At 40.1% G+C, this 16,098-nt stretch overlaps 1 protein-coding gene across 8 annotated transcripts in view; it reads left to right on the top strand.

Moving 5' to 3' along the window:
• dlg5a (discs, large homolog 5a (Drosophila)) overlaps nucleotides 1–16,098 on the top strand; it is a 77,079-nt gene that overhangs the window by 17,468 nt on the left and 43,513 nt on the right. For 5 of the 8 annotated variants that reach the window (XM_061790791.1, XM_061790787.1, XM_061790788.1 and 2 more), the window contains exons 2-4: nucleotides 8,588–8,656; nucleotides 13,904–14,078; nucleotides 15,076–15,219. In XM_061790791.1, the coding sequence (XP_061646775.1) occupies nucleotides 8,588–8,656; nucleotides 13,904–14,078; nucleotides 15,076–15,219 (388 nt within the window). Of the gene's footprint in view, nucleotides 1–5,675; nucleotides 5,726–8,587; nucleotides 8,657–13,903; nucleotides 14,079–15,075; nucleotides 15,220–16,098 lie in introns of those variants that run through there. The other 3 variants (XM_061790789.1, XM_061790795.1, XM_061790794.1) reach the window with 2 other exon arrangements.

Genomic DNA, 16,098 nt, shown 5'->3' with positions numbered 1-16,098 from the left:
AAGTTGAAGTCTTTGTATCTGTGTGGGAACTCCAATACCACAGTTATTTTCTTGCCACATTGTTTCCATTCAGTTCATCTGTTGTCTGTTCATCCAGAATTTCACTCAGAATTTCTTCCAACGTTATCTTTTGAGGTTAAGCTTGTGACAAAGACTGGTTTGTGTTCTGTTAGTGTGATATCGGACTACTTTGCAGCATGGCAAGTGGCCGCCATCTTTGTGGTATTCTCCCCCACCCCCCAAAAAACCATGGAATGAGCACTTCAAACGCCTCTAAAATCCTCCATAACAAATAAATTCACGAAAAAACAATTAACTACTTCCAGTAAGTACATGGCATGATCTATTCTACTGCCCACATTGCGCGTCTCATTTATAGTGTTCCATTTATGCTGTTGAAGTCGAGCTTGAGGGTAAGTGATGCCGTTTGAAATGTCACGGTAGGTTTGACGCATTGACTTGGAGAACTTCTCGGAATTTCGGCCGGTATGAGCTTAGTGGTGTATATTTTTAAATGAAACTTGTCAGCCAATGGTATGTTTCACTGAGTAGCAGACGAAATAACAGGGTTGAGGAGATATGTTGAAAAATAATGAAATTAGACCATTTTACTCTAATATGAAGGTGTTTTTTGACCGGATTTTCTATACGCGATATCACACACAGACACGCACGCACACACACCCGCACACACACACACACACACACACACACACACTGAACAAAATTCTTGGTGTGGTGTACTCAGTGTGTTGAAGTGGCTATTCCAACCTGACTTAGAATTTTGACATTTTTGGGAAATGTCACGTTGCTACTACTGCTGATTTGTAAACCTTTTATGGGACTGTTGAATACTATTTAATCTATGCCATGAATTGTTAGAATACAGACAAGCATTCACACGACTGCTATTATGTATCTGTCAAAAAAAAATCAGATTTGCTTGTTTTAATCTCGTTCACAAGCAACGGATTCAAAATGAATTGTAGAACAAAATGTGAAGCACGTAGGAGATGGCTAAAGCTGAGTACACGCACTGTACTGTTTTTTAACACCTTAACTGTTTTTTTTTTTTTTTTTTTTTTAAACGTGAGAGTCCCCAACTCCCCACACAAAAAAATATTTTCTCACTACTCTTATAGTGTGAGCCCGTGAGGTGTACTTAAGATGATGACACACACACACACACACACACACACACACACACACACACACACACAGAACCATATTTCTCTTGACAATCTCGTGTCCTCCAAAAAAAACAGATGTATGTCGTAATACCACGACTGACCTGTGAGAGGCGCATGGTGCAACAGGGTATCTAGACTGCCCGAATATACAAAAAACAATGTGTAATAGTTGAAGAAATACAAGAAGCTAGGCTACCTGTTAGTTTATCTGGTAAGTACATTGCAGTTGCAAACTCTCCTCCTTGTTTTATTGTGGCGAATGCTTTGGGAGAGGCATTATACAAGCTTCTCCTCTATATTTGTCCGGCAACAGTACAAGCTTCAGGTCTCTTCCTAATTTGCTGCCGGTCCTTTTTCTTTTTGTGACTGGCCGACCTCAGTGTTGACAACACAAGTTAGGATTTGTAATACTTCTGAACTATTATGATTGTTGGCCCAAACGTTTTCCGAACATATTGCTCAGAATAATATTTTGGAGATATTTCCGATTTTCAGACTTTTGCTGATTTTTCTGATATTCGGCTCAATTATTGGTGTGTGCAAACCCCGCTTAGGCCCCGCTTGTCTAAACTGATGTCATTGCAAAATGCTTACAATACTATTAGACTTTACGCCGATCTGCTCTGTGTGATCGGTATCGGCCGATAATTGGCATTTTTCATTCGCCGATCCGATCAATGACGTCATCGATCGGCTCCGCACAAGCCATTTAACTCCGTGTCGCCATTGCGTATGAATCCAAAAGCTAGTTTATTTTTAGCCTTGTCATGTGTCTTGTGGCGCAGTACTGTAACTATCTGACACCCAATAAAGTTTTTTTCCATTCTTGTCGGTTAAAAAACACGTCATCGGTGTGGGACTATTTTGCGGTGTCTCAGACAAACAACACGTTAAGTTTTTTGCAGTCTGTGCACAACTGAAGTACTTTGTGGGGAACGTCATCTAAATGCTTCAACACAAATTTGATCAGGCACCTGAAGAATGTGCACGAGGAGCATGCCACCTTCAAGCAACGTAGCGTGAAAAAAAGGACAAGCCAAACGGACGCAAACTCTGGACAACACCCGTCCATATAGCGGGACAGTGAGAAAGTTAGAGTAAGCATGTCATTAACGGTATTTATTAAAGTAATTTAATTGCAATAAAGTAATTTAATTACAGTAAATTAGCACCCATGATTTCTGTCATGTAATGTTGACCTGACCTAAACTTATGTCTGTGGCCAATCCTTGAATTCCCCCTAGAGGTCACTGATGTTTTAACTTCTGTCTAAAATGTTAGAGAATAATTTTGAGCTGGGATGGGCTATGAGGATCAGCGGTACAGAAGATGGATGGATGGATACAGTACTCAGTATACAGTACACAAGTATATGCAATAAAGGAACAAGTCATAAAGTACACAGGTATATACAATAAATGAACAAGTCATCTAAATGGACACATTGCGCCATCTTGTGATCTGATCGATTATCGTTTTCTTAAACATGCTGATCGGTGATCGGCCCCAAAAATCCTGATCTTGTAAAGCCTAAATAGTATACTATATTATTTGCATGGTTTCTGTCGATTACTATGATATGGTTTTACTTATTAGCCACCGCGACAGTAAATTTTTCAATTGGGCCTTTCTTTGGCATTTCCACTTTCACGGGCAATTTCAGAGGGAACTGTGTCTTTTTGTTACACTTTGTGAATTCTGTCCATAATTTATTTGGACTTGATTATGTCTTGAAGCAATTGAGGCAACATGCAGGACACTGCATCTCAACTAATTTGTAGCCTGGAGAAGAACATGACATCCACATAGACCTCCATTATGGCAACCCCTACAGGCAGCATTATTCTGCTCAGTACAACAGTATAATGGAAACAAGAGTTCAGAACATATAGAGAGCGATGCTCCTATCCCATTAAAAATATTAAGAAATAAAAAACCTTCAATCAATTAAGTAAAATGCCTATCCTTGATTGGGGTGCTCTGTGTCTTGGTATAACCTTGATCTTTGAGGTCGTAGCAAGATGAATCATTAGCTCTATCCAATCGGTTCCAGCCTAGCCAGGATTTAGAGGTCGGGGATGTAAATGAGCTTTTTTGTCTTTGGCTTTGTACTGACACACCATCCCACTGCCTCACTTAAGCAAAACACAAAACAAGCCAGTCAAGCCATGTTTTTGTGTGTGTGCTGATCTTATCGCACGCTTCTGTAGTTTAAAGGCCTTGAAGGCTTGTAAAAAGGAGAACAACTATTTGTGCTTGCATATTGTGTGTTTTTTTTTTTTGGGTGGTTCTTTATTTTTTTTGTGAGTGCAGCTAACGGCCAATGAAAAATAGGCTATATTTTTGCAATACTAATGCTGCTTCTTGACTGTGTGACCCTGATGTTAAAAGCTGGCTGAGTTAGTTATGTATGAGGTTGATCAGCATGGAGGTTTCAGGCATCCCGCATCCCATCAAGATTCTAATCGTAGTGTTTTTATCTTTTTGTGTCAGTTGGCAGCGATGGGAATTTTCTGGAACTGTTTAATAATTCAGTCTCAGTTGAAGCCAGACTTTGGATCTTTGTTTGGTAAGGCCTGCCAAGTCTCGCCTCCCGTACGCTCCATTTTCATCCCTCTCGCCCAATCGCTTATGCCTCTCCTCATCCAGCCTCGCCATGGCAACACGTGTCACCTCGCCTTATGTGCCTGAGCACCTAATCTATTCATCTGAAGCGAGTGTTGGTCGCCGAGCACATCACTTGATCGGGAGGGAAGGTGGTGAGGCGAGTGGGGGTAGTGAGACCCTGAAGGTAGAGGAGAGTTCTCCCCTGACCTATTTAGGTCATAGCAACAGGCCAATGCTGACACTGCTTCAGGTCCTCCAAGGCTACGTTTCTCACCTTCAGTCTTACCAAAGACCATCACCATATCTAATAGTCACTAATGGAATCTGTCACAATCAGAATTTCAACTTGATTAATTCTTTGGGGTGGTTCATACAGTTGGATCTGCAGTGATGCTTTATTGACAGGGGCATCTTGTTTACAAATGATCGGCCGCACTCTGCGCTGATGGTGCTAATTACTATCACTGATTAAATGCACGTCGGACAGCAGCTAATGCCGCTAACCCATCGACCTCCAGGAAGCTGCCTAGTATGTGACATTCGAGCTAATTGCTTATAAGCTTGCGGTTCTCATCCAAATGTGCTAATTTTGTCCGTGTGGCTAAATCCTGAGGATTGCCCTGTAATCCTCCCGTTTGTGGGCGTGTAATGCTGGATATAGAAAGCACAAACGGGCATAGTGATGGATCGATCCACTGTATAAATCAGAATTTATTGCGGCATCTCTTAAAGCAACTGAGAATAAACTGAGTGCACACTCTCAATTAGTTTACTGTCCAAAGACCACCAACATGAGGTCGCCTGAAGCCTATTATACATAAAAAGATAATCTGGCTGTTTTTGTCACCATTTTGCCCCTTACCGACCAAGGACGACCAACGCCACATTTTGTTTTATTAGATTAACCTATAAGATTATACTGTGGTCTGGTGTGTGTGTGTGTTAAAAGTGAATTTGTCCAAAATAATAGGGTCCGAAACAGGTCGGGGCCAACAAGCTTACATATTAAATGTTCAATATTTATGAACAAAAACATTTACGTGTGTGAGGAAAGCTGAATTGTGACGTGAAACCTAAAGTAGCCAATCAAGAAGCGACTTGACTGAGGAAAAAGGAAGTGGGGGGAAATAAAAACAAACACATCCTACCCGTATTACTAGGATAATAACACCAGCTTGATTTAGCTTAATTTGTGAAATCGTCTCTAGCTCGCTCAGTAGACTATAAAGTCCACTTTCACGCTGTCTCCGGGATTCTTTCCATGTTTTTGTCTTTTTGTTTTTCTTTTCGGGATTTTTCTGTTAACAATATAATCCCAAAACCATCTTCATTCTCTCATCCTCTTGTGTGTCCTCTTCCGGTTTGCGTCTTATGTTGGTTGTTGTTCTGTTTCTTCATCTTTGTTTTTGTTAGATTGCTTTTGTTCATGCAAGATTTCTGTCTTGGAGGACTAGATTGTAGTCTGTGGTGGAACAGAATCTTTTTGTCTGTGGTGTGTTATGGTAAGAACATCGCCGCATGCCACACACTATACGATCAAAACATGTGTGGAGTGACGGGTCTGTAATAGATAAACAATCTCTTTAAAATTTAAAAATGATGATTTCATTTATTAAGGGGGAAAAATAATATTCAGTTACCTGGCCCTTTGCATTGCACAAAATAGACACCAAAACTGTTGTCCAGACATAAACTATCCAGTCCTGTCTGTCAGCATTGTTGTTTGTTTGTTTGCAAAGTAGAGGGCTGAGTTTTAATTTTGATGTTTGAGATCTGATTATGTTCTTTAATAGCCTTGTTTTTTAAATGTATTTATTTATTTTTTTACCAGGGTTGGAAACAGAATTAGAAAAGGTGAATTCATGGAACGTCGAAATCTCATCTACTGGTACTTTGATTCAGGCTGCAACTGCGTCCACCATTACAAGGTTGATGAAATAAAAACATTAAAATGACAAATATTGAAGCCATAATTTATTAACGATTCTGATTATGACTGACACATGGAAATGTTCTTGACAAAATTTTGAAAATATGGAAATTCGGACAAATTTGGACAAATTGTTCTGGAAATGAATTCTTATAGGTTGGCAGCTCTGTCATTGGCCATAATTCTTTTAGGTACAGTACATCCAGTAAAATTTGTCCTGAGCAGCCAGAACTTTTCACAATAAGTTCCCTGTACACATCTGTGGTCATCATCTTTCATCCTCTTTACCATTACTGGTGCCCCGCATTACAAAAACAACAAACAAACAGAAACTGTATAGGTTTTAGGACGTCCATGTTTATGCAACAATCCCTTTTTTCAGTCATAACAGAATTATTTTTAATTTAATTGTACTGGTTATAATTTATGATTTATTGCTGTCTTTTCATTTTTTCCCCCCCATCCGAAACACAAGGGTTATATCAAAAGGGTTCACTGAAACACTATCCACTGTGGTTGTGAGTCATTTGGCGAGTGTCCGCTTTCATTGGGATTACTGGCATTTTTAATTCATCTAAGTGCCTTTCAAATACCCCCCCAAAAAAAACCACATTCAAGAAGCAACATTTCAGGATTTTTCTGTCAGCATTAAGTGACGTCGTGTTGGATTTGAAAAGGAATTACCCTGCAGCAGAGTTATGATAAAGCCTCGCCATGGCTTACGTCTGTTTAGTGTGAGACCTGCTCAGGCAGATAGTGGGTTCAAGAAGTCAGCTGTTGCAACTATGCAAATGAGTTTTGAGGTTTTATTTTTGTGGAGACGTAATGATGCCCAGAGTCTGCTTCATGGGCCATTAGAAAATCAAAGCTCTCTCCACCAAACGTGTTAAGCATCACGGATCATCAGAAGAGATTAAATGGCTTTCCTTTCCACCATACTTCTTTTTACCTCTATCTGACTCTTACTTGGGTTTCCCCTTTTTCTCTCAAACACCATTTGTCTCTTTTTGTGGCTCAGCTATCTTCCTTTGATCTGCCCGCCTTTCCTCCATGCCATCTCCTAGTGTGCTCTCACCACCCCCGGCCTCTCCTCTGTCTACAGGGTCTAAGATGGAGTGGCTCAGTCTCGCTCTCGCTCACACTTAATTAGGCTTGGCCTTGTCACACATGGAAGGGCTGGAGCCAGAGTGCAGCTCAAACCCAGTGGGGAGGCAAGGACGGAGATGGAGATAGGGAACAGTTTGCATCAATCTGTTGCCTGCTGCTTGCAAAGGCAGCCATCTCTTAAACCCTCTTCACAGGAACTCGTGTGTCAGAATAAATATAGCACACGCCATGCTTTTCCCCCCCCTTTAAACCCTGCATTTTAACTGATGTTCGTGCCGTTTGAATTAGATTCTGAAAAAGATTTTCAGCGCCACTGAACGTTTATTGTTGAGGCCCATTTAGAGGAGGCTGGCACGCACCAGCAAATCTGTTTTCCTTTTGTGATTTACTGCCACTTTCTCCTTACGAGCTGTGATGGATGCACAGGGGTTTTGTTTGCTGTAGAGAGCGGCTCAGGTTCTTGCTGCAAGAGCAATGCAGCACTTTTTAATTGTGTAGAGGGGGGGGGGGGGGGGGAAGGGTAATGATAAACTGTGTTCTTTTTTAGAGCAGAGACAAACACTAGGAGTTTATCATTTAAAAGGTTGAACATAATCTGTTCAAGCAAGCTTGTCCACCTTGTACAGATTGAAAATATGTTTCTTATACGAAGTAATAAAAAAATTGTTAGTTTCTGGGTCAAACTGTCCCCATCATAAAACTTTTGTTAACCATATAGGCAATGTTTTAAGTAACATTTTAACATAATGTCCATCCATCTGTTATCTCTACTGCTTTATTAGGGTTGCAGGTGAGCTGTAGCCTAACTCAGCTGACTTTGGGCGGGTGGCAAGGTACAGCCTGGACCGGCTGCCATCTGATCAGAGTGCACATATAGACATTAGACAAACAACCATTCACACTCACTTTCACACCTCTGGACAATTTCATCAGTTCATGCAACAAGGCTTGTCAAATAATAACTGGTTAAAAAAAAAAAGGCACAGATTAATACTTTTGTGCATACTCTAATAGAAGATAATGATTAGCTCCTGCCATCCTTGCATCTCATCATATTTACCAATATCCCAGTGATGCTAAAACTGAAGTTCAGAGCACATATAACCTTAAGTAAGGACACAATGGATGCAAAAAGCATACAGTATGTTGTGCGAAATATGGTTCTTTCTGCAGAATGCACAAATCTGAGCTTCAGCTTTGGACTAAAAAAAACCTTGCTCATGTTGCTGGAAGGTTGCCGTTGCCCTTTTAGAGCAGACACTCTGCAGTGTAACAAACATCTGCACATCCTCTCCTTGTATTCTGGTCACCTGTGCATAAATATTCCCCCATCTTAACGATATGTAGAGCTATTGAGATGAAGAAATATAATTCTCGTTCCCTGTTACGTGTGTGCGTGTGTGTTTGTGTGACGTGCATGCTCACACTCCTGACATAAAAAGAGAAAATCACATTTGAGCTGTGACATTGTGCCTCTGTAGCAGAAACATACAGAGGCTAGACATCAAAGCAAGGCAAAAGTGTACAGTGAGGTGAAAGGCGGTTTAATGATGACAGCAGTCTGGGGTGTTAATGTGGAGCTCGCTAAGGAGGAACGTTGATGTCGGTATTATCCCGAACCTAAGCCCATGCCCGATTGTGTCGTACACCTGCAGCGGCAATATGGCTGAAGCCGGGTCCTATACATAAGAGGAAGCCTGTTCAGTCTCATGCTGTGGAAGGTTTACGTCGGAATTGTGCTTTGTGTTGTCAGGTTCCACATACAGTGTCCTCTCTACCATGCCGTCCGACTCTGAGAGCAGCAGCTCCCTCAGCAGCGTTGGTACGTATATGGTGCGCAAACATTGTTCCATTGTATTATGGCCATATTTTGACAACAAGAACAAGAATATCACAATACACCTTATGTGACACTGGTTAAATTGGAAGAATACAATCGATACATAATACAAAAACATAAAAAAAATTAGACCTACATTTAAATACTCTTGTCCATCACTAGATTTCCATAATTGATTGATGACTGGCGACCAAACCATGCTGTGCCCTGCCTCTTGCCCAAAATCAGCTTTGATAGGCTCCAGCTCACCCGAGACCCTAATGCTGTAGTACAAGTTTTAAAAGGGCTTTTCATTTTAAACAATATATAGACAGATGGCATGTTTATTTCTCTATTTACACCATCAATTAAGGGTGGAGCAAGATACAGCAATACAAAATATACCCTGCGATTGACTTGCGACTAATGAAGGGTGTTCCCCTGCCTCTTGCCCAAAGTCAGCTTTGATAGGCTCCACCTCACCTGTGACCCCCTCATGAGGATAAGTGCTATGGGAGCCTTTGCGAAACGTCATTGTGACGTAATACTGGCACATGCGCATTAAGATTGGTTGGTAGAAGTCCCATTGACTTACATACTGTATAATACTGACTAAGAAACCAAATTTTCGTTGCTTTTCACAATATGTAAATTTTTTATATTATATCAATATTTATATCAATAAATATTATATCAATATTTAATTCTATCTCTAACATTTCATCAAAAAAACCAATCTTTTTAATGCTTGTATAAAATTAGTTGGCTCTCTGGAGTGCTGGCCCACCCACCAAGTGTGAAATTACAAGACCAAGTAAATCTTTTGCGAGCTGTTTAGCCAATAATGTTTGTGCGACCAAGCCGTTCTGAATTTTGCCAGATTGTAAAGTAACAGTTAATTTCCATAATAACTACCCTCACACAGAGTTGCTCCGCCCATGATTTAGCAGCCCGGCAAAGTTCTGGAGCGACTTTTTAAGCCTCGGCCAGACTACACACAATGATCATATGCCATATACATGCATCTGCACACAAATTGACAAGTGTAATTTGACAGTTCGGTGATGAACTGCTGTCTCAGTTCACACTCGCTTTTTTTTTTTTTTCTTTTTTTTTAGACTGGAGGCTTAACATGTAGCCACCCTGATTCATCATAGTAAATGCCTCTTTATACTCCTGCGTTTGGGTTGCGCTCGGCTATAAAGGCAAACTGCGTGCGGGATAGCCGCAGTGACGTCAGCGCTGTCGCCGCCCACGCGAGTATGAAGAAGCCTTAAGGAAACCTGTTTTCGTGATGGTACACGCCACCCCTTCTACTATGGCTCATTTGCATGAGACGGAACCCTCAAAACAGGCTAGTTTCAGTGATGGTCAAAACAAAAAAATGTGTGCTGTTTGTCTTGGTCCTTGGTGAGCATGTCACACATCTGTTATCAAAACACGTGGTAACTGTTTTAAATTGTAAAAAAACAAAAAAACAAAACCATAATGAGTCCTTTAAAAAAAACATCAATATTTGATTTCATTACTGATCTTCAGCATTTTTGCAGTTGTTCTTGAATGAGCGCATCATTAACATGTGATGGAGATGAAATTATCTTGAGGGTCCAGGAAGGGAGGGATTTTCCCCATTTTGTCTTAAACCCTACAGTGGAGCGCTGAAAACCTCTAGCTATGTTCTCCTTTCTTTAAGGATCACTGCCATGCATGTTTTTGCTGCTTTTGACGAAGGTCCAAATGACTCAGCTGTGTTACATAAACCTCCAGAAGGGCCAAAATGTTGAGTCAAAGATGAACATAATCCTCAAATTTCCTGCCCCAAGTCTCTTTGCCATGCATGCGCTTCTTTGTACAGTGGTGACTGCTTTGTGACACATTTGCTTGTCTTCTTGGCGAAGAATCCAGAGTTTGTATTAAGCCTTGTAGTAATGGAAAGGAGTGGAATTCAACCAAAGACAATTTGGACCGGAATGCTCTCTAAAACCACACCAGAAGACGCATGCACTCTCCAAATCCAAATGTAGCTTATCTTTTAAAACACATTCACTGCCATTGACGGCTTTAGAAGTCAAATATCCATGTTAACCCCTGTCACAGATTACACATCGTCTAATTACAAGATACATCTCTCGGGATTTACAGCACACTGGCACTGAAGACACCCTAGAGGATTAAGAAGGAATTACACTGGAGTAATCTCCCCTTGTTCAAGTTGCAAATAAACTCACCGGAAATTTTATTAGATACTCTTATCCAAGGGTGGAATAAAAAATCTGCTTTTTCAAAACCGCACACGAGAGCCACTGAGACTTACCATAATTTCTCGGGTGTAATGCGCATTTCTTTCCCCTAAAAATGGTCAAAAGTCAATAGTGCGCATTATACATAGGTATAGGGGAAAATGGAAAAAACTTTCACATTTTATAAATGTATGCCGCTATCTAGAGGTTGTGAAAAAGCTGTACAATTTCATTGCAATATGCCACCGCCAACTTGAGGTTATGAAAAAGGTGTAGCCTACACTTTCATTCCAATATGACAGGGGTACGTATGACTGCATATATGTACAGTTGTGCTCATAAATTTACATACCCTGGTAGAATTTGTAAAATATTGTTTTTTTTTAAAAATACGACTGATGACTGAACAACAACCATCTAAAATTTCTTTATGGTTATGTTTTGTTTAATGATAATGCTTTTCTGAAATGCTTGACAGTTTAATTTGAATCCCATTTAAAATTAAATAAAATGTTTCGCCTGGCCCTTGATATTTTCTTTAAAGAATTGTACCCATCTTACAAATTCTGCCTGGGTAATCAAACATATGAGCACAACTGTGTTTTCTCATCTACTAAATAGAAGTAGGGCTGTGGATTTCAAAATAAGAGCAAGTAAATAAAAAAGAATTACATGTTCAAATAAAGTGTTTCAGAATAATTGAAGAACTAGCACAATACAGATAATACTTCATATTTTGATCATATGGGTAGAAGCAAAATCATGCATTATAAAAATGCATTTACATGGGTAGAAGGGTTTTTCAGAATTTTGAGGTAAACTTTGGGGGTGCTTATTATACATGGGTGCACATTATACACGAGAAATTACGGTAATACTGTCTGTCTGACGGTTTCAATCAAAACAGCAGTATTAGTGCACGAGCGCCAGGCCGTGCGAAGACGGTCTTGGAATTGCTGTTTATTCTTCAGATAAATTAAGTGGCTTTTTTGGGCCCTCAACATGCCTAAAACGTTTCCCGCAGTTTTCGGAAGCCTGTATATCCTCGTGAAAATGTTTATTTTAAGTCTCCAATAGAGCTGTGTGTTATAATGGTATATATCATAGATAAGATATAAAATGTTACGATAACAATGCTGTATTGTTTAGATTTTGTTGTTGTTGTTATTTATGGTTAGTGTGTAAATACATTAGTCAATATCAAAATGCATGAAGAGATGCTTGCACCAAAATTAGCAGAAAGATAATTACCATCTGTATGATTTCCCTCGTCGCTATTGAAAGAATCCTGTAGTTTCTTTTCCTCCGCTAAGAAACCGATGGGCCTGAGCTCATCTGAGATGGACTGACACAAAGTGGAAAAATATGTTGTGGTCTGATGAGTCCAAATTTCTCAATGTTTTTGGAAATCATGGCTGTTGTGTCCTTCGGACCAAAGAGGTAGAGGACAACCCGGATTGTTATCAGCGCAATGTTCAAAACTCAGCATCTGTGATGCTATGGCTTGTGTTAGTGTCCATGGCATGACTAATTTACACATCTGTAAAGGCACCATTAATGCTGAAAGGTACATACAGGATTTGGAGCAACATATCCTGCCATCCAAGCAACATCTTTTTCATGAAGGTCCCTGCTTATTTCAGTACGATAATGCCAAGCCATTTTCTGCACGTTACAACAGTGTGGCTTCGTAGTAAAAGAGTGCGAGTACTAGACTGGCGTGCCAGCAGTCCAGACCTGTCTCCCTTTGAAAATGTGTGGCCCATTATGAAGCGCAAATTACAACAACGAAGACCCCAGACTGTTGAACAACTGAAGTTGTACATCAAGCAAGAATGGGAAAGAATTCCACCTCAAAGCTTCAACAATTGGTGTCCTCGGTTCCCAAACGCTAATAAGCGCTGTTAAAAGGAAAGGTGATGTAAAATTGATAAACATGCCCCTGTTTTGGCTTTTTTGGCGCATGATGCAGGCATCAAATTAAAAATGAGTGAACATTTGCAAAAAAACAATAGTTTATATGCGATTGGCTGCCGACCAGTTCAAGGTGTACCCCGCCTCTCGCCCGAAGATAGCTGGGATAGGCTCCAGCAACCCTCCGACCCAAGCGAGCATAAGCGGTACAGAAAATGGATGGATGGATGGATGATAGTTTATCAGTTTAAACATTGTCTTTGTAGTGTATTCACTTGAATATAGGTTGAAATGGATTTGCAAATCATTGTATTCTGTTTTTATTTGTTTTACACAACCTCCCAAATTCTTTGGAATTGGTGTTTGTAAATCTCTTACCAAATGTAAGTGCTCCTTTTACATGGTGCCCCTAATGTTCAGACTGAGACATCACAATGAGGCTTTCAAAACAAGCTGACATTCTTGTGTTCCTAAAACTCAACGTCTGAAACAGTTCATTTATGAGCACTTTTCGTGCATAAATGTGAGGCATACATACATGGATGTTACTTGAACCACGGTGTTGTAGTTATTTTTTATTCTTTGCACTTTACTGCATTCTTTGAAAAGTGGTTATACTACCAGATATTTTCAATGGCATTTATTTGGCAACTGGATATGGTTTCCACTCCCGGAAACTTTCGTTCTCGCTCCTGCCTTACTCCGTGATTAATAGTGAAATTCACTCCGATCCCACGGGACCCATGGGACCTAGGGAGAATTGTGAATAAACATCAACCTCTGGTCTCCAATGTGAAGTGATTTCACCCAAATGAGCCCCAAAAAGAAGCTGGTAGGCAATGCTAACTTGCAAAGTTTTTTTTTTTTGCCTACGCCTTTCTAACACGAGAGGAAAAGGGCATTTTGAGGATTCGCTCTGAAAAATGTGGTGCGGGAACCCGCAGCTTTTAATTACCTTTGTACCTAACTGCATCCCACCTTGATTATCTGTCTATGCGCCTTTTAAGGTGTGTATGTTTCCCACTAATTAGGTGTAATTTGAGCTGTACTGTGCCTTTGTCTGAGCACAGCATCACTAACTGGCTCACTGTCACAGGTTCGCCCGTTAACGGTGATGCGTCCTCCCCTCCCCCCGCCATCAACGACAACCGGCCGCCAAGCGACCACCTGGACACCGTTCTGTTCCAGCTCCGCCAGGTGACAAGGGAGCGGGACGAGCTCCGCAAGCGACTGGCCCTGGCATCGCCTGGCACCACATTCGATGACTGCAGGTACAAAGCCTCACTTCCCTGGCGCATGCCAACGTTCCTTCCTAACTTTATTTATAAATGTGCTGTTCTCATTAGCGGGGTTCGTCATCCACTTTAACAAATAAATGCCTTGCTCAAATAGAGTCCTCATATTTCACCTCAGGAAAGAGTTTTGTTTCACTTGACACATACAAGTGCATCTCATTAAATTAGAATCTCTAAGAAAAGTTTATTTCAGTAGTTTAAGTGAAAAAGTGAAACTCTACAATTACATAACTAATTCATGAAATGGGTCGGAAAATAGTAAAATACTTTTCAGAAGGCCAGTTCCTGCCTAATTTCTGTGTAAAATAATTTTGATTGCGGGAAAAAAAAGTGAAATGTTTTTTTTTCCACAATATTCAAGTTTATTGCGATACACCTGTATTCTATTATTATATATTATTTTACTGTAACCAAGCATTGTTATTGGTGAAAGTGATACAACGTACATGCATATCCTATATACAGTGTCCTTTGGTCCCTTGAAAGGTGCTATGTAAATCAAACTTAGTATATACTGACTTAATCTATCCATCCTTTTTCTGTACCGCTTATCCTCACTAGGATGGCGGGCGTGCTGGAGCCTATCCCAGCTATCTTCGGGCGAGAGGCAGGGTACACCCTGAACTGGTCGGCAGCCATATAGTCTACTAAAAATAAGTTTATATAAATAAAGCCCCCGCCCCCCTCTAATGGACACCTACTCCAATCAACAGTTTCGTAAATAAACCTCCCCAGCCACAAAATGATAAAATGTGGTATAATTGTGTAAAACCATTTGGCACTGTTGGAAAGAATGATCAATGTCACTGTCAATAAAATGTTTATCAGTACTTACCTCTACTTCTTTCCTATCTCTTCTAAGAATGTTGCCGATCTCTCCAATGAGAGGAATCTCTTCTGTCCTTGCGCCCGAGTCTGTTTTTTTTCTCTGCTATTCTGAGTGTCTACTCCTTTCCTTGTCGCATCTCTTAAGGCCAAATTCCAAAGCCAGCCATGATTATGAGCGCTTAAAAAGCCAGTGCATGAGGGCCATGGCAGATCTGCAGTCTCTCCAGAACCAGCACACAAAAACACTGAAGAGGTGCGAGGAGGCTGTCAAAGAGGCCGACTTCTACCAGTGAGTATCCCTCGCTGCTATGTAATGTTAATTGTTCTTGTAATATATTGAAACAGCGACCCTATTGGCTGATGGCTTTCATTCATATGGATAAAGACTTGCTGACACAAAATAACATGCATGTCTTTAAAAACATTTTCACTTCAAACCCAAATGATTCGAACCCTAATTTTAAGGATTTGGATTTGTTGACTGAGTAATGAAAAAACACATAACACAATACATAGAAGTACAGGTATTAATTTAAATATTTGCCATTTTCATTGCAATTTACATTTTGAAAATTATTCTTATCCCTGTTACTTTTGACGGCACACACCATGTCTAGCATAATCTAAAGCATTCTTGTCAGCTATAATTTCAGAAAATTGTCAGACTATTTGAGTTCATAGTCGTCTTTTGTCACTTTTGACATGAAGGATACTAATTTAAAAAAAAAAATAAAAGATCACTAACTCAAACCATTGCCACAGTATTAATGTAACTATTTAAAACCAATTTATTTCCTGAATTTCTCTTTGCGAGACTAATAGAAGCACATTAAATTAAACTAGTTTCTCATCATCCAAGGGAGAATTAGTGGATCATCTAAAGGACTTTTTTTGATAAGATTGTTGCTTTTATGTCCATGAAACTCAAATGTAAAAAAACACAAACCAAAAAAAACGTAAAATCATGACACTTAGAACTACAAGTGCACTTCCTTCCTTTTACGCCTCATTTGTGTTTATCCACATTAAAAAGTACCATTTCGAGGTTATGAACGGTCCTCAATAAAACTAGTTTGTGCAGCGGCGTAAGAATATGTCATCACACGGCACAAAAAGGCATACTCAGTTACCATCTGTAAGCGTGTGCAAAGATCCTTCTTGAACATTT

Source organism: Phyllopteryx taeniolatus, chromosome 11 (assembly GCF_024500385.1).
Source record: "Phyllopteryx taeniolatus isolate TA_2022b chromosome 11, UOR_Ptae_1.2, whole genome shotgun sequence".
Taxonomy (NCBI): Eukaryota; Metazoa; Chordata; class Actinopteri; order Syngnathiformes; family Syngnathidae; genus Phyllopteryx; species Phyllopteryx taeniolatus.
This window is presented reverse-complemented; position numbering and strand designations above follow the sequence as displayed.